At 41.5% G+C, this 22,593-nt stretch overlaps 3 protein-coding genes across 6 annotated transcripts; 1 reads left to right on the top strand and 2 right to left on the bottom strand.

Annotated features, from left to right (window-relative positions):
* Positions 1-1,245: 1,245 nt before the first annotated feature.
* On the bottom strand, positions 1,246-3,156 carry smim1 (small integral membrane protein 1). 2 transcript variants are annotated; one of them, XM_011621410.2, is made up of 3 exons: positions 2,944-3,156; positions 2,595-2,700; positions 1,246-2,399 (listed from the first exon to the last, which is right to left on the bottom strand). In XM_011621410.2, exons 2-3 carry the CDS (start codon positions 2,687-2,689, stop codon positions 2,276-2,278), a joined length of 219 nt encoding a protein of 72 aa, XP_011619712.1. In that variant the 5' UTR covers positions 2,690-2,700; positions 2,944-3,156; the 3' UTR covers positions 1,246-2,275. The 2 variants fall into 2 exon arrangements, with proteins under 2 accessions (XP_011619712.1, XP_029689890.1); XM_029834030.1 differs by having other exon boundaries at positions 2,595-2,705; positions 2,944-3,149.
* Positions 3,157-3,200: 44 nt separating this feature from the next.
* cdk11b (cyclin dependent kinase 11B) lies at positions 3,201-12,127 on the top strand. 2 transcript variants are annotated; one of them, XM_011621415.2, is made up of 20 exons: positions 3,201-3,280; positions 4,047-4,177; positions 4,366-4,505; positions 4,820-4,947; positions 5,037-5,187; positions 5,580-5,716; positions 6,237-6,362; positions 6,457-6,558; positions 6,964-7,092; positions 7,171-7,245; positions 7,576-7,817; positions 7,919-8,009; positions 8,079-8,200; positions 8,401-8,506; positions 8,618-8,739; positions 8,885-8,992; positions 9,933-10,049; positions 10,256-10,404; positions 10,753-10,942; positions 11,192-12,127. In XM_011621415.2, exons 2-20 carry the CDS (start codon positions 4,067-4,069, stop codon positions 11,282-11,284), a joined length of 2,439 nt encoding a protein of 812 aa, XP_011619717.1. In that variant the 5' UTR covers positions 3,201-3,280; positions 4,047-4,066; the 3' UTR covers positions 11,285-12,127. The 2 variants fall into 2 exon arrangements, with proteins under 2 accessions (XP_011619717.1, XP_011619721.1); XM_011621419.2 differs by having other exon boundaries at positions 3,245-3,360.
* Positions 12,128-15,960: 3,833 nt separating this feature from the next.
* On the bottom strand, positions 15,961-22,313 carry mmp23ba (matrix metallopeptidase 23ba). 2 transcript variants are annotated; one of them, XM_003962961.3, is made up of 8 exons: positions 21,884-22,313; positions 19,753-19,889; positions 18,480-18,619; positions 18,031-18,198; positions 17,779-17,943; positions 17,280-17,390; positions 16,375-16,501; positions 15,961-16,295 (listed from the first exon to the last, which is right to left on the bottom strand). In XM_003962961.3, exons 1-8 carry the CDS (start codon positions 22,016-22,018, stop codon positions 16,121-16,123), a joined length of 1,158 nt encoding a protein of 385 aa, XP_003963010.1. In that variant the 5' UTR covers positions 22,019-22,313; the 3' UTR covers positions 15,961-16,120. The 2 variants fall into 2 exon arrangements, with proteins under 2 accessions (XP_003963010.1, XP_011619705.1); XM_011621403.2 differs by having other exon boundaries at positions 19,753-19,885; positions 21,884-22,039.
* Positions 22,314-22,593: the final 280 nt, after the last annotated feature.

Raw genomic sequence — 22,593 nt, 5'->3', positions numbered from 1 at the left:
TTGGGAGTTTTTGATGTGGTGTGGGGTGTTGCCAACCATGGGCGACAAGATGGAGGCCAAGTATTTGGAAATGTTGTAGGTTACAGAATTGATGCTGCTTACTATGGGTCTGAGAGGGGTCCCTGGTTTGTGGATCTTGGGCAATCCATAAATGCAAGGGATGGTTTCTCCTGGATATAGACGGTAGTATTGTGGTCTGTCAATGGCTTTATCCTTTTCCAGTTTCTGTAGTAAGTCTACCACCTTCTTCTTGTATGAGCTGGTGGGGTCTCGCTTGAGTTTCTCATATGTAGCGGTGTCTGTCAGGAGACTGAGTATTTTGGTGTCATAGTCCGTGGTATTGAGTACGACCGTGCACCTACCTTTGTCAGCTGGTAAGATGGTGATGTTCTTGTCCTTGGCTAAGGATGCAATGGCTCTTTTTTCCTCATTCGTGATATTGGAGGTGGGAGGTTTTGCACTAGCAAGAGCGGCTGTTACCTTGAGTCTAATCTGTTCTGCTTCTGCTTCCGGGAGTTTGTTGTTTCTAATGGCAGTCTCAGTGGCTGTGATGAGTTCGACAGTCGGTACCTCTTCAGGGGTGACTGAAAAATTCAAACCTTTGGACAGCACTTCCTCCTCGGCTTGTGTGAGCTCCCTGTCTGATAGGTTTTTTACCCATTTCTCCCGTTGTGAGTCAGACAGGGATGTGACATGGTTGGAGAAGGGGTTGGTTCCGCTGGGGTTGTGTTTTGCCAGTAGGGTGGTGAATTTTCGGATCTGACGTTCCTTGGTCCTGGTGTGTTGGGTGTGCTGAGTCCTGGAAACGAGTTTGGCTATTTCTTCCATTACTTCAGAGGGGAGCAGTAGGTGTAGTTCCTCCCTTCTTTCATCTAACTTAGCTTCCAGGGTGTTTATGGTAAAGTGGATTTGTCTGATCCTTTCATTGAGTAAGCGTTTTTCCGTCATGTGAAGAATTACCTGGGCTCTGTGTCCTTTTACTGTTGATCTGATGCGTAGACAGGTGGGAGTCATCTTCTGCTGTCGACATCTGAGGTTGTAGCGGAGGTGGTTCTTAAAGTCCGCTAACTTTAAAAAATTCATACGTTTCTAGAGATCATGAGGAAGAGTGAACACTTGTTATCAGATTAAATCATTTAAGAAATGCTCTGTTTTACCAGCGGATTGGCTGACATGTTACTCAAAAATAGTCTTTTTTATTTGTGTGGTGCAGCAAAAGAAAGTAAAGCATTTATACATGCCACATATGGTACCATGTTTATTTAGTTTTTCTTTTATCTACATTAAAACATGCATGCAACCATTCTTGGAACTTTCTTAAAATGCAATAACCTCATTAATAATCTCATTATAAGATATTATAATGACAATGTTGTTTTGGTCAAAAAAAATCTCATCCTCAATTATTTTTAAGACTGCCAGATGTTCCAGAATTATGCAAAACAATATCTGGACTATCTTTAATTTGATTTCTACTTCATAATTATGAAGAGGTTACACTATTATTATCAAAACTTGCAGAGTAACATTTGTAATTCGTTTTTTAATCATACATCTCAGTCATGTCATATAACGACAAAACCTTTAGAGTCTACTGAACTTTGCACATCAACATGTAGTTGAGGACTTTTTACCCATGGATATTGTTAGAAGCTCACACTTAAATCAGGTGTCATGCAGCCCAAATGAACTCAGTGACTGATGTACAGTTCAAGATCTGATCAGATATGTTTGCATATGATAAGAATTTCTCTGCTTATCTGATAACGTTGAGAAATAAATCTTCCGTTTTGGAGAATAGATCTGCGTTTAGTCAACCACAGTTAACAACCACAACAGTTACATTTTCTTTTAACCAAAAGTTACATCTTTAGACTTGTTAATTTATGTACTTTTTGTACATTTGCATTTTAATTCCATTGTATTCTAAAAGAATCCAACACAATCAAGACATATTTTTGCAGAAACTCAGAACCTAACCTAACCTTTATAGTTTTATATTTCATATTTATATTCTATTTTTAATTTATTCTATTTTATTTCTTATTTTATTATATTTTTATTATCTTTAATAGGTTTAATGGGGTGTAATGGTGGTGGGAAATTTTGTACAGTGCTGTACGTTTCTTTGGAGATGCTAATTTCCCTGATGGACACCCCCTAAAGGGATCAATAAAGTACTCTTGAATCTTGAATCTTGAATCTAAGCCTTCATTAGAAATGAAGCTGCAACTAATTTCAAAACAAAATTTCTTAATGCAGTACAAGACTCGAATCAGCAGCGGTGGACGTAGTATCCTGTCACGTATCCAATCAGGTAAATGCCCACCAGTGCACACAACGCTCCGGCAGACTTCACTACAATCCCAACCGTGCCAGTGCACGTTCTGTTGTAGATCCTATGAAAGGAACGGAAAGGTAATCGAAGTTCAATGAGATTTGTCCACAATCAAACTTTATTTTTCTGTTGGGAAAAAAACAATAGTATGCTTCTATGCCCATGATGAGTTTTTGGATTTTGGTAAAAATTTTACAAATATATATTTCACAAGCAGAAAATGTATTTTCTATTGTAAGAAGTCGCCTTTGCTCACCTTGTTAAAGTAGGTTGCGATCCCTCTACATCTATGTTGATGTTGTCCTCATTCCAGCGATTATAATGCACACTCCCGGGATTGTTGGACTCCATTGGGAAAACTTCTGTCCTAAGGGGTTGATTAGAGATCATTTCTTTCTGTACACTATGCATTATAATACATTGGAACAGCGCTAAATATGTTTGTACATAATGCTGACCACTGTTTTGTTGCAAATAAGTCAGGTAGTCAAGAAGCAATAGATTGATTAGATAATTGGGGGGAAAGGACTTAAATGCTGTGCTGACTGACAATTAATAAAGTAGTATCTTTCTTGTCACATTCAAATGCAAACGGTTCTGCTCACCTGTGCGTTGGAAAGTCTCAAAATCCTGCTTTGTGAAGCCTTTCCTTGTTCTTTCATGGATTGACACAGACTGAGGAAAAAAACACCTTCCTTGGTTTGGTCATAGTTCACATGTGATTAAGGTCATCCCATTATAAATCTAGGAGGTGACTTCAATTTATTTCCCTCCTGTTTATGACTCTAAAGGTCACTTTTAAGTTCTGTGTGGTTTCATCATACGCTCACAGCGAATTGTAAATTAACCGGAACCTTTGTAGGAGAACCCTACATTTTTACATCGGACGTTTTTGCAGCGTTACACATCCTGTGCGCCACAACACTGCTGCGCATATTTCAGGTTTGTGTGTTCACATCATCTGTCGCTGGCCAACTTCACATTTTATCGTTATTAAGTTAACAACTACATATATGGACAAGGTATACTGCACAAAATTTTGTAGGGCATCAACATTGCTCCCCGTTATACATTTTAAGCTACTTCAGAAGTTATTAATGCTAAAAATTACCAATGCTAGCTCGTCCTTGCTAAGGCTGTTAGCGCTATCTATCTTTTTATGTTCTGTCCTAAATTCTGCCTATGCTACATTTTGCATAAACACCTAGTTTCTTTTTTAGCTAGTACATTGTCTGTTACAGTTAATAGTGGGGTTCTTAATAGAGTGGTGTTAAGATTAATGCGTTTTCCAAAGAGGCAACGTCCTGTAGCTGCCGAAACCTCGTTCAAAGTGTAGATATTTGTCCATCTCTTGGACACATTTTTTGTCCAGCAAAATAAGAACAATGAACTATTATTATATTCTTATGAATCTGGCTGATTTTACAGGGAATCTTCTGACTTTCAAAGCTAACGGTGTTTTGTGATTGTTTATTTTATTGAATGAAATTAGGCCCGCACTTTAAATAACTTGTGCCATCATCTTAAAGCTCTATATCTACTCGTCATTGAAGTGGAACAATACGTTTGTTTTTCTTAATAACCTAGCATGTGCTCTTCTTTTGCAAGCATGCATACATTGTTTATTTTGGTTAATATTCTCACAGCTTAGTTATTATTATTCATTATTGAAATGCATTAAATGTAATGCATGTGTATATGTGAGCAGGTAGTAGAGATTGAAAGCTGATGGGGGACGAAAAGGAGACCTGGAAAGTGAAAACTCTTGATGAAATCCTACTAGAGAAAAGGCGCAGGAGAGAATTGGAAGAGAGAACCGACAACAAGTGTAAAAAAAAAGTAAAGTATCTCAAACTTAACATACACTTGTGTTCTCCAAAGCTCATCTCAGTGACAGTGACATATATTGGCGTTGTTGATAGTTTGGTGTCTGTTCAGAAGCCTTGGCTAGAATACATGAAGAATGAAGCAGAGAATCCTTTTCTTGGTGTTTTGTTTATTTCATTTGCCTGTCTTTTCTGCCACAGTTCACGCAGAGCCTTGTTGCACAGGCGGATGAACGGGAAACCAAACGAGACACTCCGGAGGAAGGTGAACTACGGGATCAAAGAATGGAAATAACAATTCGTAATTCTCCGTACACACGAAATGACTCAACAGAAGACAGGTATATATTGACTCAATTTTTCTTGTCAATACCACAGAATCACATAGTAATACAAGAAATGTATTGTCACAGTGATCAATCACCATTTATCTACATTTTATTGTATTTAATTATTTATCAGCTGTTATAAAAATATAAAGTACAAGATAAAAATTGAAATCAAAGCAACTGTTTGCAAGGTAGTCATAAATGAAAGTAATGAGGAATGTTGTTGTGGTAAAATAGAAGGTCTCGGTATTATACCACAAAGTGAAAAAGAGTCACGGATTTTAAAGGTGAAATTGCAACTCTTCTTATATTTGTATTTTGCACAGGGGAGAAGAAGATGAATCACTGGCAATCAAACCTCCTCAACAAATTGCCACTAAAGGCAAATCTCACCACAGAAAGGAGGAAAAAAGAAAAGACAAACGACGTCATCGTAGTCACTCTGCAGAAGGAGGTGCGGCTGTGCTGCTTTGTTTTATTTAAAGAGAAACTGCTTCTTGTGCAGCCAAATCCTCTTAGATTATTTTTACTTCTGGATTTCAGTTACAGTTGGGAAACATGCACGACACAAAGACAAAGATAAAGAGAGAGAGAGCGATCGGCGGAAGCGTCAGTGGGAAGAAGACAAAGCCAGACGAGACTGGGATCGGCAGAAACGAAGGGAACAGGCCAGGGCTCATTCACGGAGGGAAAGGTAAGTCTTAATTCCTTTCAATTGCCCCGAAACAAGAGAGGGTCAATTCCTTTTTACATTATTTGTTTCCCTTAAGCTTTGGCACTGTGAAATTTAATGAAGTTATACCAAAATTAATGTAGTAGTTACTCTAACTGAAACAAAGATTGTGGGTTTGTTCTTATTTGCAAATGTAACCATGTCAGTGTAACAAATCCTAGGCCTCACAACTAATCTTTTCCCAAATTTTCAGGGAAATCAGGCCTTCATAATTTACTGTAACTGTTTATAGCAGACTTTGTTCACTGAAGGCAAATGCCAGCAATGATCAAGTAGATCAAACAAGTCAGTTCAGTCTGGATGGATCTTAATTCTCTTGTCTCTTCCACTCCTTTCTTTTCTGTTGGTCACAGGGACCGATTAGAACAGATTGAGCGCCAGCGTGAACGGGACCGGAAGTTGCGTGATCAGCATAAAGAGCAACGAGACTTTAAGGATCGTGAGCGGAGGGCTGAGGAGCGACGCAAAGAGCGAGAAGCTCGACGAGATGGTCAGTGAAGTGTGCCAACATTCAGCTGAACAACAGGCATATTCGTTATTATTATTATTAATATTCAGTGCCTTTGCAAATATTTTATGCCATCAACACTTAAGCAAACATTTAATTTAAACTCAATTCAGATGGTTTGAGCATATTATTTCTTTTTATATAGTTATGACTGTTCTTTGTGCCTTTGTCATGATGACAATTTAACTTGCACATCTTCACATCCTTGTTCATTAAGTTGAATCCAGACAGTGCAGGATATATGGAATGAAATAATCCATATGTGATTGAATTTGATATGTTGAGCTTTTCTTAACTGTGATGGGAACAACAATTGTCCTGGTCTATTTTGATTTTAGCCCATCAACTTTTCATTAAATGAGTTTTTCAAATGTTGTAGTTACATTTCTTTGGCACAAGCAGCAGCACTGTAATGAACCAAAGTATTCTTAGTATTTTACACCATTAACTGTATTGTTATTGTTCAATGTGCAGCAGTGACTGATTAGGATTTAATTTCCAGTGCCGTCTCACCACCGGATGCTTCCAGATGAGTACGATGACAAGCCAAAACAAAGTCAGCGCAGCCGAAGTCCCACGCGTGTTCCCCGTGACAGATCAGAGCACAGTGAACCACGGAAAAGTACAGGTGAGCTGTATTTATTACAGCTTATGGGTTTATTACCCTTGGTCCTGTGTACTGCGTTCAAGACCTTAACGCACCATTGTTTTTTTTGCGGCAGCAAATAAAACAAAGGAGGAACCAGAGAGCAAAGACCTGCTTGCAGACCTCCAGGACATAAGTGACAGCGAGAGAAAGACCAGCACAGCAGAATCATCTATAGGTAATGAGAGAACCTAATTTTACACAGCCATGGCCCATAGAATAAAGGATCACTGGAATATCCAGAGGATGTCAAAAAGCAACACAATGCTATGTGGGGGTTAAGTCACTCTAGTAGTAGTCAGAGTAGTGTACTGCTATTGGTGCAAAATGATTTCACTGTAAAGGTCCATTGTGTTTTACAGAGAGATGACTTCAATATAGATATGTAATATTTCAGTTGGCAAGTCTAGTCTTTCAGGGACTAATTGTTGCCTTTCAGATCTTTGATGACAATGGGGTAGACATTATATGTAGTCGGCAGTCACATAGCTTGTCATTATTTTATTCATTTATTCATTACATTATGACATTTATTTATTACTCCCAGCCCTTTAAAACCACTCAATGGTTTTTTTCTCTTTAGCTTCAGGATCAGGTTCGGAAGAGGAGGAGGAAGAGGAAGAAGATGAGTCCAGTAGCCAGAGTGAAGGAGAAGAGGAAGAAGGGGAGGAAGAATCCGCTTCAGGCTCTGGAAGATCTGAACACAGTGCAGGTAAAACAGTTAGATTATATCCCAGTACTCTCTCACAGCAGAGTAATAGATTTAATTCAGATCGTTGTTCTGTTTCAGAGGACATTAGTGAAGACGAGCAGTCAGAGGATGACTTCGAAGAAGAAAGAGAAAATGGAAATCACATACCTGCATGTGAGTAAATGGCACCGCATTTCACACTTGAAACCAGGATAAAAATCTGGCATCATTAACAAAGGGGCAAACAATTATTTTTTGTTTAATCAAAAACCACCACTTTGGGTTTCAGTCCAATAATCCTTAATTTTGAAAATAATTGATCAGATAAATTTCAGTTGAAACAATAAATGTAGGATCGAATGGCATATTCCAAAATGATGGCACCTTTTTATTTAAATTTCATCATGATGAAGGTCACCTGCAGATGGGTTATTCTACACGTGTAGCTTTGCATTTAAATATTTGAATTTTAGCGGCTTCATTGAAACCCAACTCACTTCTCAGTGCCGGAATCTCGTTTTGATCACGACTCTGAGGAGAGCGGCGAAGCGCTGGAAGAGGAGGAGGAAGAGGAGGAGGAGGAGGAGGAGGAAGATGAGGATACAGCTGGAGATGGTGACCCTACGCCTCAGTCTCAGACACATTCTCCCACACCAACCCCCGAGGAGAATTACGTCCCAGAATCGCCCCCAGTTTCGCCCGTGGAGCTGAAGAAAGAGTTGCCAAAGTATCTGCCTGCTCTACAGGTCAGCACCAGCCTCACAGGCCCATCAATGAAACCTCACCACAATTCAGGGCAGACAGCAATAAGCTGAGCTCTTTGTTTGGCCGGTGCGTCTTTTTTCAGGGTTGTCGCAGCGTTGAAGAATTCCAGTGTTTAAACAGAATAGAGGAGGGGACCTACGGTGTTGTGTACAGAGCAAAAGACAAGAAGACAGGTACAGAGACGCTTATTTAAACAGCTTTGTTTGTGTTGATATGTATCAAATATGGTTTCATATTTTCAGATGAAATTGTGGCTTTGAAAAGATTGAAGATGGAGAAGGAGAAGGAAGGCTTCCCAATAACCTCTTTAAGAGAAATAAATACAATCCTCAAAGCTCAGCACCCCAATATCGTCACAGTTAGGGTAAGATGACGAGAAATGTCCATGTTACCTGTTGATTTTAACATGAGGAATTGTGAAAGTCTTTATTACCAATTGTTTTTCTCATGGCTTTAATACATTTTTGGATACAGGGTTCCTTGTAGTTCAGAATTTGGAGTGTTATTTCTGAGGTCTCTATTGCATTTAGTGGTGTTTCAGCACAACATTTTCTCTTAAATTAGGAAATAGTTGTTGGAAGCAACATGGACAAGATCTACATTGTGATGAACTACGTAGAACATGATCTGAAGAGTCTGATGGAAACCATGAAACAGCCGTTTCTTCCAGGTAAAATGGAAAGTAAAAAATACCATGGTGATGAGAAATTAATTTCTAAGAAACCCATGATTTATATAGCTCTTCCTCACAGCAGCTGTGTAAATATTACCTCTTTTTAAGGGGAAGTAAAGACGCTGATGATTCAACTACTTCGAGGTGTCCGACATCTCCACGACAACTGGATTCTCCATCGAGACTTAAAGACATCCAATCTGTTACTGAGCCATAAGGGTATTCTCAAGGTGGGCTACGATGATTTCTTTTATTTACAGGAAATGTCGTGAGTTGATGCTCACCAAAATAACTAACCCATTTTCTTTTAATGCGGAAGGGACGTTAATGTCTGCTTGTCATTTGAAATGATTTTATCATTTTATTTATTTGTAGATTGGTGACTTTGGATTGGCCCGGGAGTACGGATCCCCCCTGAAGCCGTACACCCCTGTAGTGGTGACCCTCTGGTACAGATCTCCAGAGCTGCTGCTTGGGGCAAAGGTGAAAATTAAAGTTCGCTTATTCTCTATTTCGCAATTAACAGATAAAATATCCGTACAATAGTTAAAACTTTAATGGGGAATTAAGTTAAATGAATAAACAATCTATCGATTCCCTGACTGCAAGTTCCTGAACAGATTCATAGCTTGGGACCTCTCTATTCAGAGCAAGTTGTGTCCACCTGTAGGGGATTTGAAGGCAACACCAGCTTTAAGTAGTTGAGAGGAGGACGACTGTTGACAGTCGAGGAGGTCACGTGCAGATAAGATAATGCAAAATTCTGATTTGGGATATTGCAGTGGCTCTAATGCTGCAGATGAATACCTAGTCCTTTCCTGAAGACGTGATAAGGATCACGTGATGCTCAAGGTTCCTGTTGCGGACCACAATGTAACTCTTTATATCTGCCACACCAGCAGGGTTTGGTGAGGCAAAAATGAGCTTGGCACCTGCATGAAACAGACTTGAACCAATTTCTATGATGTATAATTAAACAAAAGGTCACTATAGGGAGACCAGGACTATGCTGGCTGGATTATACCCATGGTGTGGTGAGAGATTTTAGCCCTTGGATAGCAGTGGCTCAAGTCTACATTGCCTCTGACTGTTTCAATTCTCAGCACTAAGAATAGGAATAAGTGGACAGTCACATCTAGGTTGTACTTTGGGTCTTGCCTAATTTACTATTTAAAAACAAAACCCCCACTTTTTGCAGCAGCCCGGTACTTTAAGCAGTGTTGTGCACACATTAAATCCAACCACTATGAATGACTTTATATCCTCATAAAATGTGTTGAATTTAATAAATGTCATTCATTTATTCCCGTGCTGACAGCTGGCAGTCTGTCAGAGCACACCCCTTCACTGGCAGTTTGCAGTATTAGAACGGGTGGGCTGCTCTCCTCTTTCTGAATTGCTCTGGTGTGTGTTCTCTCCACAGGAATACTCCACAGCTGTGGACATGTGGTCAGTGGGCTGCATATTTGGCGAGCTTCTCACCCAAAAACCACTTTTCCCTGGAAAATCTGAAATTGACCAAATAAACAAGATTTTCAAGGTAAAAAATCTTAATATTAAGTATAATAAGAGCACACCGGGGAGCACTAAAGTGAAATACAAATTCCAAGTCGGCAGAAGTACAAGCTAAAAAAGAGAGCAGGATTATACTTCTGTACTTACCAACAGTTCTGTCATGTTCAAGGCCTATTTTTTTTTCAGTATATTCTCACAAGATTCTCTTTATTAATGTTCTGTTATCTTTAGGACCTGGGATCACCCAGCGAGAAGATCTGGCCTGGCTACAATGAGCTGCCTGCTGTGAAGAAGATGACTTTTACAGAATATCCCTACAACAATCTTCGAAAACGCTTTGGAGCCCTGCTGTCAGACCAAGGATTTGACCTCATGAACAAGTAAATTCCCTCTTCCACATAGGGCGGCATTCTAACGATCACTATTATCTAAAATATACCATTTTGATGAGTGTGCTAGTTTACATTTTGAGAGCTTTGTCATGAGTGTGGACCAGACAAGGCAAATAACACCCAGACCCATAAACCTTAGGGCGTTTGAAGAATTGCCTCCATTTTCTTTGTTTTTAAGCTCTATCTTCTGCCTTACATTATCAGAAAATTTCATTAAAAACCTGTCAACTTTGAGATATTTTGCAAAAAGACAGACAAGCTATCACAGAAGAGCAGAGGTCATGAACTTTGGTATTTAGCTGCTTCAGCTCAACACAATTGCTCGCTGGTTTCCAGATTCCTCACTTACTGTCCCAGTAAGAGGATCTTGTCAGATGAGGGTCTCAAGCACGAGTACTTCCGGGAGTCTCCGCTGCCCATTGACCCGTCCATGTTCCCCACCTGGCCAGCCAAGAGTGAGCAACAACGGGTGAAGAGGGGCACCAGCCCTCGTCCCCCTGAAGGAGGGCTGGGATACAGTCAACTGGTGAGTTCATTGAACTCCACTTTCCCAATTACACACATGCAACAAGTTTTTCTCATATTTCTTAAGATATTACAGAAAAATCCAACCATTTCCCCCAGTCCCCATTGGTGCATCGGAGCTAAATAGATTATTATGCTGTAAAATTGCAGCAAGGCAATAATTCTCTAATAAATTTGGGTATATATATATATATATGTGTGTGTGTGTGTCACTGTTGCCCCAATGCTGATTCATTTTAAAATTTTCCAGGGAGATGATGACATAAAAGAAACAGGCTTTCACCTGACAACAAGCAAGCACGGAGCATCTGCTGTGGGTCCAGGATTTAGCCTGAAGTTCTGAGCCTGGTTCCTGTCCATCCAAATGAGCAAGGAGTGCGATAAGCTGGGAGACTTGTTGATGGTGTGGACGTGGACAGAGTCAGTGGTTGGCAGCCGTAAATGATCAGTGTGCGATCATTACGACTGTTACCACGGAGACGGGACAGTCTCACAGAGACTCAGCTGACACCAATCAGTTCCCAATGCTGCTTCTCTCCCTTGTTCAAAACAATTTTAGCGCTTACAGAGAAGAAACAAAGATCCTTTTGTTTGAATTTTAGCTCTAATTTCAATGCTCATTTTTTTACGCATTAGAGAGGACCAGATTTTATAAACGGTTGCTTTTCCACAGCTTCAGCACCAGCTGGTTTCATACGGCAGTATGACAAAAGTCAACTTACAACTGTCAGGTCCCTGGATGACATGCTGATAATGTTTTTGTGATAAATAAAGCTCAAAATGTGAGGTGAATTCTATGTCCTTTGATTGGTACAAATGCCATGAACCTGAACTAAGAGGACCTGCATTTGTACAATGGCTACTACTGTGATATACAGGAAAATCATCAGTCCTCTTCTTTCTTTATTCACAATTTGCTTGGCACCGATCCAACATTCTAATGTCATTGTTGCTCTGTTTTTACCTGTGATTCATAATTGTAAAGATACTCCCAGCATCTCTCATCTAGCTGTTTATTTCAAATGAGCCTCTGTCATATATGGCTGAATGTTGAGATGTTAAGATAATAGAAGTTACAGTTATATTACCACTGGCAACAATCATTCTATGGGCTCCGAGGTTGAGAGAAGCACACCTGATTCACTTTGGAGAGTAATTGAAGTTCAGTAAATGGCTACTTGATTTACTTTCTATGTTTTTGCCTGGAAAATGTGATTGTGATTTTAGTCCTTTTTGTCTGAATTTATATCAGCATCGGGTTACATTTTTACAAAGAATCAAGAGTTCTTTTTGAGAATGTGCTGTCAACTGGACCTGGAGTTTTATGATTTCGCCACATGGTGGAGCTGTTGTTATTAAGGTTATTGCTTAAGCAACAAGCTCATGCCTTTCCCAAACATACGTTTATATTTAAGTTAAAGAAGAAAACAGAAGTTGTTTATATCATTGATGTGTTCAGGCACAAATTAAGCAACTGTGGAAATTAAGAGAGGGATCCCTTAATAACAGTGAGGCTTGGTATAAAATGACCAACCCAGATTCTGATAGAATCCCCAAAAGACTCTGGGTGTGTGTGTCTGTCATCTGTTCTCTGGTCACTTGTGTGCTGGTTTGTAGGCGCAGCAGTCAAAACAAGAACATTTTGCCAGGGTCTGTTGGTGAATTTTGCAACAGCATGCTTTGGAAAGATGACATCAGAGCTTTTGACCTCATGAACCAGTCAGATTCAGATGATCACGGTTTGAAACAAGTCCTGGTTGTTTCATTATGTAATAGTGTCTACTTCATGTACAGCATCGAAAACTGCTTTCGCAACTGAGTTTAACCACGGGCCTTGTTTCAATGCAACAATTCTACCTGTGACCCCAAAATGTAACCTGTCAAGTACACATGAACTTATACTTCAAATGAACTGGGGTCAAATCGACCACAAACAGCATACCAACCCATATAATGATGAAAAGTCCAGTAGGTGGATAGCTATTAGCATCCGTGCTCACAGATGGTTTTAAAAAAAGTAAATCCATAGTTACATAAAGTCTAGACATATAATTAACTCTGGAATATGAGTGGGCACTCATCAAGTCATATTCATCTCACTATCCGAGTACATTAATAAATACACCTTTATTTGTACACTACCCAGGCATCGGACAACAGCCAGAGAAGAAGCTGTCAGAGGAAAAATCCTGGCTGCATTAAGCTTGAAAACATCAGTTAAAACAAAGTTTGGGAAACAATTTCTGTCCTCAGTCCATCACCGTGAGCGAGTGGAGCACGATACGAAAAGGAGGCTACGCCACCGGGATCCTCTATCATGCGTCGACACACAGTTAACCAGCCCGTAAAACACGTTTTCATTGGTTAGGAATTGCCAAAGCTCGAAAACAAAACAGATTTTCCACAACAGGTGCCCCTTTGGTGTATTTCTCCCAGCAAAATTGCCCAAAATAAGCTCTATAATCATTATAGCTCCACAAATCTTTCCATAATTAATTGTCACCCATAATTGATCGGTAGCATTAATACATCAGCCCCTCATCTAGCAAAGCCGTACGATTCATAGCACCTGTTGAAGCTATTGTGTCCGATTCTAATCTCCACATTTCCCGGTGTCTTTTGTGTTTGACACCGTGTCCGACGGCTGCGAATGACAACGGCCTCCAGCTCCTCCACGCTCATCTTTACCCACCCGAGGAGCCCTTTTCTCCACACCTGCGAATGACAAAAACTGTGTTGCCTCACAGCTGCAGCCGACAGTGGTCACAGCCCAGCAGAAGCTTGGTGCCTCTCTGGTTCCAGTGAGGCCTTCCAGCCCTTACCCCCTGGAATAAAAGCACAGGTCAACACACCTAGAGAGGTCGGAGAGGTTTCAGCTTGAATAAGAGGCTCATTGACTGTACGCAGGCTTTTGGTATCAGTCTCAGGGGCCCAGGAGCTCTTTTCTTCTTCAATCCTGCTTAGTAGTTGTTTCATTCTTCTTGCGTCACAGGTATAAATCCAGAAAAGTCTCTGTGGCGGTAATGAAAACCAGCAGGGCCCTTGGACCTGAGGAGGATGAAATTCACGGCCGAAGGAAGAGCGCAAATTCTTAAAATTCCAGTGATTTGGACGCGAGTTGCGGATTACCCGTTCCAATAACAACACCAAACCCATGAGCCGTAGAGCTGGTGTGTAATTCCAGTCGGCAGGAGGCAATTTTGTTCATTAAAATGAAGCCGGATGGAACGACCCTGCTCGTATCTGCCTTTTCACTCACGTGTGGTTTGAAAGCCAATTATCACGATTCAGCAGCTCCTCGTTATTCTGCGCCGATCCCGTCAGGATGGAGTCCAAACAAACTGTTGGAGCCAATCCCAGCAGGCAGGAGGGAGACAGACAGACACCATGGACGGTCCGGTCCACACGGCAAACCACCACAGATCATTGAGTTTATACAGTTGATTTTACATTAGCCCTGCTTGATCCTTGCAATAAGACTGGCTTCCCTCGGCTTAACGGGATTCCTCAATATTTATATCCGTTCTTCTGTCGCCTTAAACAAAGTGTACACTTTTAGGAAGAATCCTCCATTCGACTCAAAAGCGTCCAATCAGCTACATCATATGACTTATTTTGGGTTTTCCCTGAGAGGATTTGGTCTCGAGTGCTAATTCTTCTGTGAGGATCCCGTTGACCCGTCCGTGCTGACCTATATCTGGCAGCAGATGGGATAGAGAAGCACCAGCCCTCATTCCAGCGGAGGCCCGGGTCAACTGGTGAGCACATTAAGGTCCACCTTCTCCATTACATACATGTAGCAGGCCCTCTGAACTGTGGTAAAGAGATCACGGTCTCTGCTTCTCCTGCCTTTGTGGATTCCTTTTGAGAACCCAAAATGCTTCTCATGGCACCGATGGCAAATAATTTCATTTCAAAATATTAACATTCTGTTAAACCTTTAAAAAAAAAAGAAGATTTCCTTGCAAGACAAGCAAGCCCTACACTATACACTACCTCCTCAGTGCGGTTGTAAATATGTCACCTTTTTATTAGTAACCAAACTAACCATAAATACTTTTATAGGAGGATAGATTCCAGGAGGACGTTGTTCATTGTTTCTGACTGCCTAGAGTAGCACTGCACATGCCTTTGTTATCATAATTAAAAATCATACCTGATTTGTCGACCTTTCTCCAGTTTTTCTTCATCACTATTACTCCTGAAGCAATGTTGCACCTGTCTTAACAATTAATAACAGTTGTGGCCACACCGGCATTATGGCTTAACATTACATAAAAAGAATTTAATCTTTTTCCTTACAAAATGCTTAAAAATGGACTTTTCCCTCCTTTAGTAAACTGTTAAAGGAATGAAAATATCACCAGGGCGCAGGGGGAAAAAATTAAAAGGAAGTTAGAATTTAAAACAAACAAGAACCCCCCCCACCCTCTCCAGTCATGGAGCCAGCTCAGTAGATCCAACAGTGATGTCATGTGTTGCAGTGCACTGTCTCAGCACTTGATACTTTCAGTGGAGAGGACCAGATTCCACTCAGCACCTGTTTAAACAGCTCAGCAACTTTACATAAAAAATACTCCGATTTACATGCAAGCATCCCATCCATTAATCACTTTCATTGATGTTCCGCCCCTGCAGACAACCTGCACTTTATTTCATCTCAGGTGGTGAAAAGCGCTGCTCAGTCGGTCTGGGGAGACAGACTGCTGGCTTCAGCGTGATGCTAGTAAACCCAGCTCTGCGTCTGAGGGGTTCCATATGTGGTTTCTGGTCCAAATAGTTCCAGAAGCTGTAGACAAGGTTGCTTACTTTGGCTTTTGTCGTTTGCACATTTCATAAATTATTCAAATGGAATGCGTTTTAGCGAGGCTTTCTGGTCTTTCTGGTAGAGCGTCCCTTCTTTGTCGGTCCAGAATCGAGAACCGGATACGGGCGGGTGTGAGAATGATCTCAGGCCTCGTTCGAGTTACGCGGGATCACCTTGTTTAACCGAAAACACATTTGCCGTGAAAATCTGACTGATGGTGGAATATTTATTACGTGCGCATGTAAATCACTTTAACAAAATGACATCCATCAGGAGAATGTCGAAGGTGTAGAATAAAACAAAACAAATATGTGCCCTTGTGATTAAAGTCTCTTTAAGACTGCGGATGGTGTAAACATGCCGGAACCGCCATCAGAACTGTACGCGTACTCTCCACGAGTAGTTTGTGAGGACTTTGTCCTTCTTCTTCACGATGCAGGTGTATATGCCTTCATTGATGGCGTTGGCCACGATGGTAATGTGGTCGCCTTTTAAGGAAATGTAGTTGGGGTGAGAGAACTCCAGAAGCTCCCCGTCCTTGTACCAGCTAAAGCAGAGCGGAGATGGTCAGATGGCATCCGGTGAAACAGCGTATGTGGGTTGTTTGGGGGGGGGCTGATACTCACGACACTTTGCCTTTCTTGGACGCGATTTTCTTCCCGCAATGGAAGGTGAGTTTCTTGCCCTCGGTGACCAGTTTGTGTTTGGTCCTCGGGGGTGCCGGGGTGGGAGCCACAGTTGGAAATGGGAACTCTGAGGAGGGAGGACACCTTAGCAGAAGCAAGGATCAGTGCGTTTAAAATATCACCAACCTAATACGAGCCAGAGTTTAAAAAAAAAAAAAAAAAAAAAAAAAAGTCTCAATCTATCGAGACCACCGTCCTATCAGACGTGCCTGTTTTTTGGACAAACACGTTAAGCCACTTTATCGACCCAAAACCTTCTCCTGTTAATGCCGCAAAAATCCAAATTGACCTTGTGTGTCTGTATCCCTCAATCCGCAGTCTCAAATTCCAGCGGTTTGGAGTCACTCAGGAATTTTCCACAGCCGTACAATGTCTCCCAATCAACAATGAGGAACAGACTCCAGCGAGCCAGGAATTGTATCCTCTTTGCTTTTCTTCACGCCGTCCCTTGTTGCTGACAGAAAGCTGTCTGTGGGCCTTGGTGGGTCGGGGGAGCCATTTCCTGTTGTGCCCCAGACACATTAGTGCTTGGATGCTACGCAGGAACTCCAGGGACGAGGGGAGGGGGGGGCAGTGTTTTCAGGGCTGCAGACGTCTTATCAATATTTGGTACACAGATATATGCCTCGCCTCCCTGGGGGCTTTCTGTGTCCTCCAGATGTAAACACAGCCCTTCCAGCTGCAAGTAATCTCTCTGAAAATCGGATTCTTGAAACCCCCCATTGCAGCGCTGCAGTGCTGGACCTGTTGGCTCCTGTTGCTCCAATGGCAAACGTTCCACAACAGCTCCTCGCTGCGCTAACCCTCTTTTTTTTCCTTTTTTTTCTGCTGCTGCTGAATCTTACCGTAACAGAAATCACAGCTGGAGGGGCAGTGCTTCTTCATCAGGCCTCGCTTGCTGTCGCAATAGCCCCGGCGAGCCCAGGACGGACAGATAAAGAAGCGGTCCAAACAGCCTGGAGGAGAAGGGCGGAGAGTCAGATGGGGATCCGGCGGCAATGAGTTAATTTGCGTTTCTGTTCCAGATAAAATGAAACGCTCTACGACACGCCAGCGATGAAATGTTTGCTTTCCAGCACTGCGGTCTCTTTTGTACTTGATTTTTTTGGAAACTTTCATGCACCCCTATGGTCTGTATCTTATTAAGATATGGCAGGAATTTCAAACTCCAATTTGGCCGAAGGGAGGTTTCATTACTCGCTCCAGTGAGTTAACACTTGACTGACTTTGAAACAATGATTAAAAAGGCATCATCGGATTTGCTGAGTCAGCTTGCTTTGCTCAAGACGCAACGAGCAGCGCATAGAAATTGAAGACCTGGAGCGTTCGTCTTTGTGAGCGTACCATAGAGTCGGTGCAAGCCCCACACCTCGTCCTGCGTGATCAGCTTCCGCCCTGTCAGTGTTGCATTCAGGTGCATGATGGCCTTCGGGTCCATGGAGTGCATGAGGCCCAAAGCGTGGCCGATCTCGTGAGTCGCCACATGGACAAGATCCGTCAGCCAAACACCTGCAACACAGACAGGCCTACAGATGATTATCATCCCTTCCGGTCGCCGCGCCGCCGCATTTGTTAAGCATCAATAAAGAGAGATGCCTTTCTTCCAGCTGAAGCGCATGTTTCCTAGAATCCAGTACTCGCTGTCATCGAAGTGGATCTCGCCGGTTTGTGGAAAGAAGGCATGGGCCAATTCTCCCGTGATGCCATCGAAACAATGGTGCAAGTAGGACTGCAGGCAGTCGGTGTGGTTGATGGGATAGAATCCTGCCAAGACGGAAAGACAAAAACGTGACTCCGGGCCAGAGCTGCAACAGCGGAAAGATGAATTAGAAGTGACGGAGGTTTTCCTTCCGTCTTCGTCACGCAGCATCGTTCACATCTGTCTGGGAGATTTTGGACCCCGGATTTGTCCCCAAAGGGACAATTAAATCATGATTTAAGATGCCTCATAGGATGAAGGGAACGGTTTCCATGGAAAAGAAGCTTATTGCTATAGTCTCCACACTGTGAACGCCATAAGAACAAATCTATGCGTAGACTCTCACCGATCTTTATGTCAGCCTCTTCGTCAGCTGGCACCTCTCTGAAGCTGAATGGTGAGACGTCGCTCCACAAACCGAAGGCCTTGGCGATCCCTCGACGTGTGTCACTGGCATTTATCAGGTTTGTAGGGAATGAGAGCAACCTGCTCGAAGGCAACCACACGGTCTAGTTAAAACAGGCCCCAGTCATATCCCTCATCTTCCAACAAAGACCATCTCCACATACATGCATCCTGGATTCTGTGTTGGTGGAAGTGAATCAGTGGCCTCAAATCAATGATCAATAGTTTCTGTGCAAGACTGTGTAGAACAGGGAAGAGTAGGAACGGAGAAGTGACATAATCTTGCTGACCACATTTCAGTGACACGCTCAGAAGGTCGGTGACTGTGAAACAGACTTTTATTTTCCTAATTTCTCCTAGTGTGAGTTTTCCATATCTCGTATGTCCATTGCTGACAGCTGTGCAGAAACAGAAATGAAAAGTGTGTGTTTTACTTTTTATTCTACTGGCGCTTTTACCAGTTTTCTTCCTGTTAGAAGGGAGTTTTTCCTTGTTGCTGTTAAAAAAGTAGAATTGAATATGACATTGTTTTGATTTATGCATTTATAAGTGCCAGGACATGACCTTAGGTCATCTGTCTTCATTTCACTCTTTTTCCATGTTTGTGAGTGTATAAAATGTGCGTTCAGAACCTGTTACAATGTCTAAATATCAAATAATTAGACACTTACATTGCTGGTTTTCTAGCTCCAAAGCACGGAATAAATGAATATATTGTTGACAGTTTAACACAAAGCTAAATTGCAGTATTGTTGTATTTGTTTGTTTATTTGATCAATCTTTAGACATGTTATTACCGGTAATGTAAATGTGTATTAATGTAACTTCAATGTGAATTCTGCACTTTGTTGTTTTTAATGTATGGCATTTTAAATAAACAAATATTCTAAAAAGATATTTGTAGACTGTATGTTCTGTTTCCAGCTTTAGAAACACATAATTCAAGGGACAGAGGAATGGTTTCCTTTCCTCTAGCTAAAGATTGATCAGTTAGGAAGACTTTTGACAGGTAGCGTCCACAGGAAGTGGAGCACAAATGTGGAATAACACACAATTTACATTGTGGACACATGTGTGGTCTTCATTTGATCTTCATTCAGCTTCATTTGGACCAAATGTGTTAAATTAAGGTGGAACTTGACAACTTGTTGACAAGATTAAGTAAAAGTCTGAGCCTGCAGTTCCCTGACCAACATCTGAGGAAGGGTGAATACTTGTAAGTCAGCTTGAACTTGTCCCATTTGAGCTTCCCCGGGGTGAGGGTGTAGCGCTTGTTCCTGGACAGGTGCAGCACGTGAGAGCGGGCCTCTTTTCGGATCCCAATGAGCAGCACTCTGGTGTAAGCTTCTTCCTTAGGCAAAGAAAAACCTTGAATTAATCATCTGGGATGGAAGGAACATGTGAAGACACTGATTGACTTTTATAGTTGCAAGAATGAAACTTGCTAACTGTGAATGGGCTCGCTTGGACTTCATTAACTTTGATTTTAGAGCATAAATAACGCATCAAAAAACATTATGTGGACAAAGTTCAGCTGAGTCTCACCTTGGCTACAACAGCAAATGTCTTTCATACCGTCAGAATGTGTTAAGGCCAGAAAGAGTTGGGACTTTGCATGAAATATCACTATATGCAAATGGAAAATGCTGAATTATTCTGCAAACAGAAGCAGTTTTAACATCACAGTTTGTGTCGAATCAGCTGGACGACATGAGACTGGATTGGCAAAGACAGATTATAGAGCTATTGCAATCCTAAATTAATATTTTGTTGGGGTTTTTTTTCACAAAAGGACACCAATTTATGTACCAGTTCCTTCAAGTGAAATAAAAAAAGAGGATTTTTTTTTTCAAAAACCTTTGTCTTGAATCTGATGTGATTAAATTAACTTATGCAAATTCAAATGTTTCAAACACATTAATTAAACGGAAATGTCAATGATCTTTGGCCTCAACAGTATATAAACCTAATTTTCACTGTGGAAAATTACTGAAGATGAAGAGAAAGTATCAAAGCCACTCCCTTGAGTTTGTATTCTACACCCTTCCCGCTGGTTCCTGTTTCTGCTTTTGCCCCTTGAGCCAAATAGATCCAATTCTCCCTTCATTTCCTTACCAAAATAGCAAAGTGGCCAGTCAAATGGACACATTGTCCCACGTTTCTGTGTTGAATAAAGGTCATTTAATAGGTGTTTGATGACTTAAAACCGCAAGTTCATTGCGTTCTTATATTCTCTGGTTTTTTTGTTGCAACTTTGAAGTCACACTTTGACGCAAACAAAGAATCATAAACCACAAAACAAGCGAGGCTAAGTCAAACCAGAGGTGAGTGTTGACTCCAAGGATAAACCAAGAGACGTTCCAAGAGTCTGGAAGCATTTAAACTCATTGACAGAGCCTGTCATGAATGATGATTTCCATCTTCAGATTCAGAGATTCGCCAGCGACGCTTTCATATAGAATTCATAAACATCACTTCAACTAAACGCATGCGTAATATGCAACCTCAGCATAAAAAGTTAATCATTTTTATTAAGATTGTCATGATATGATGCTCGATGAATATTCTGATCTCTATATTTTCACTGCCATAAGGAAGCTTATCCGAGGCACTTACGTAAGTCTGTGGACAGACACATAATCAGAGTGTGTGGCCGAGGAGATGACATAACGCTACGCGCGGGTTCTGTATCACTTTGGGTGAGTAGCGGGGACAGGAATAGTGTGGAGGAAAATGTTTATCCAATTCTCTGCGTCGGGATCCATTCCAGATTGTAATGTAATTGTGGTCTTGCTCCAACTTGTCTGCAAACCTGATGTGTATTGCCACTGAATGATTTCATCGGAGAACGTCCAACTAATGACACGTTTCAAGAATCTGGAAAAATAATTGACTTCTGGAGGATGGCTCCACGCTAAATCATTTAAAATCGTGACTAGTAACGGTTCAAAAAGAAATGTGTGAAATGGGCAGACTTCCCCTTAATATGTCAATAAAAATAAGCTTGGTTATCTAAATTGTGGACACAAAATACAGGCGATTATATTTACATTTGAAGTAAAACTGTTTACCTAACGTGTTTATTGTAAAATTAAAATGTGTTTACTGAAATGAATGCTTTTGCAGCAGGGGATAATATTGCAAGCTGCGGTGAAATGTGAGTATTTATAACTGTAAATTCACATAAATGTGTTCTTTTAACATTAAGCAAACTTTTAACTGGCACAATTTCGAACGTCTCCCAATTAAAGGTCGTTAAGCGCGCACGGTCTCGCAAGTGTATTATTTACAGACAAGGCAACAAGTTGGACGTGGAGAACATGTCTTAAAACGGCCAGAACCTACCTCCAATCTCCATGAAGGGAACGCTCCGGCTTGCTGCATCCCTGCAAGCAGGAGGACGAGCAGCGCGGCAGCCAACAGAGGAGCGAAGCCTGCGCGTCCTGTGCGTAAACTTGTCTGAGTGTGACAGTGTACCATAGCTACGGTTTTTCACACCTCCAGAAGGGAAAAAAAGACAAAATACCTCGGCGAAGACTGCATAGGTTTACTATTAGATTCTAGACAACATATTAATTGTTGATCATGCCTCTATTAGTGGAGCTTTTGATGTAGATTGCTGCAGTTCAGTCCAGCCTGCGGACCGGGCAGTGGTAGCGGTGCAGTCTGCATCAGCTCTGCTCGGCTCTCTTCCGCGCAGAGCGCCTGCCAGCGGCCTGGTTTCATATTACTGAAGTGGGGCAGGGGGTCAGCGTCGAGACGGTCGTGAAACCAAAGGCGCGCTCTCCGTCTTATCACTCGTTGCAACCATTAGAGGGCGGTGGAAACGGAAGCAGCCGGCTTAGTCGCCTTTCTGGGTTTGTGGAAAGAAGTTGATACATAACCTCCGTCGGCCGTATTCGGTAGTGGCGTATATTTCACGGACTACAAGACACATGCAAGTTTTATATTTTGAAATGTGTCCACGACTCACTCTGAAATATGTAAAACACATTTAGAAAAACTTGTCTGAAAATGATCTATCATAAACACGATGAGACCATGCATTTATTTTT

Source organism: Takifugu rubripes, chromosome 3 (assembly GCF_901000725.2).
Source record: "Takifugu rubripes chromosome 3, fTakRub1.2, whole genome shotgun sequence".
In the NCBI taxonomy this organism is placed as follows: domain Eukaryota; kingdom Metazoa; phylum Chordata; class Actinopteri; order Tetraodontiformes; family Tetraodontidae; genus Takifugu; species Takifugu rubripes.
The sequence above is the reverse complement of the archived record's forward strand: the minus strand, read 5'-3'. Positions and strand labels throughout refer to the sequence as shown.

What these genes read in the sequence shown, in the direction of transcription:
- mmp23ba (XM_003962961.3), bottom strand. Translation starts at nt 22,018, where the DNA reads ATGGTACACTGTCACACTCAGACAAGTTTACGCACAGGACGCGCAGGC. An exon ending in TCCCTTCATGGAGATTGGAG is followed by an intron (nt 19,890 to 21,883) that starts GTAGGTTCTGGC and finishes TCTTTGCCTAAG; the next exon opens with GAAGAAGCTTACACCAGAGT. An exon ending in TCCAAGAAAGGCAAAGTGTC is followed by an intron (nt 16,296 to 16,374) that starts GTGAGTATCAGC and finishes GCTCTGCTTTAG; the next exon opens with CTGGTACAAGGACGGGGAGC.
- smim1 (XM_011621410.2), bottom strand. Translation starts at nt 2,689, where the DNA reads ATGGAGTCCAACAATCCCGGGAGTGTGCATTATAATCGCTGGAATGAG. An exon ending in TCGCAACCTACTTTAACAAG is followed by an intron (nt 2,400 to 2,594) that starts GTGAGCAAAGGC and finishes TTCCTTTCATAG; the next exon opens with GATCTACAACAGAACGTGCA.
- cdk11b (XM_011621415.2), top strand. Translation starts at nt 4,067, where the DNA reads ATGGGGGACGAAAAGGAGACCTGGAAAGTGAAAACTCTTGATGAAATC. An exon ending in AATGACTCAACAGAAGACAG is followed by an intron (nt 4,506 to 4,819) that starts GTATATATTGAC and finishes TATTTTGCACAG; the next exon opens with GGGAGAAGAAGATGAATCAC. An exon ending in TAGTCACTCTGCAGAAGGAG is followed by an intron (nt 4,948 to 5,036) that starts GTGCGGCTGTGC and finishes TCTGGATTTCAG; the next exon opens with TTACAGTTGGGAAACATGCA.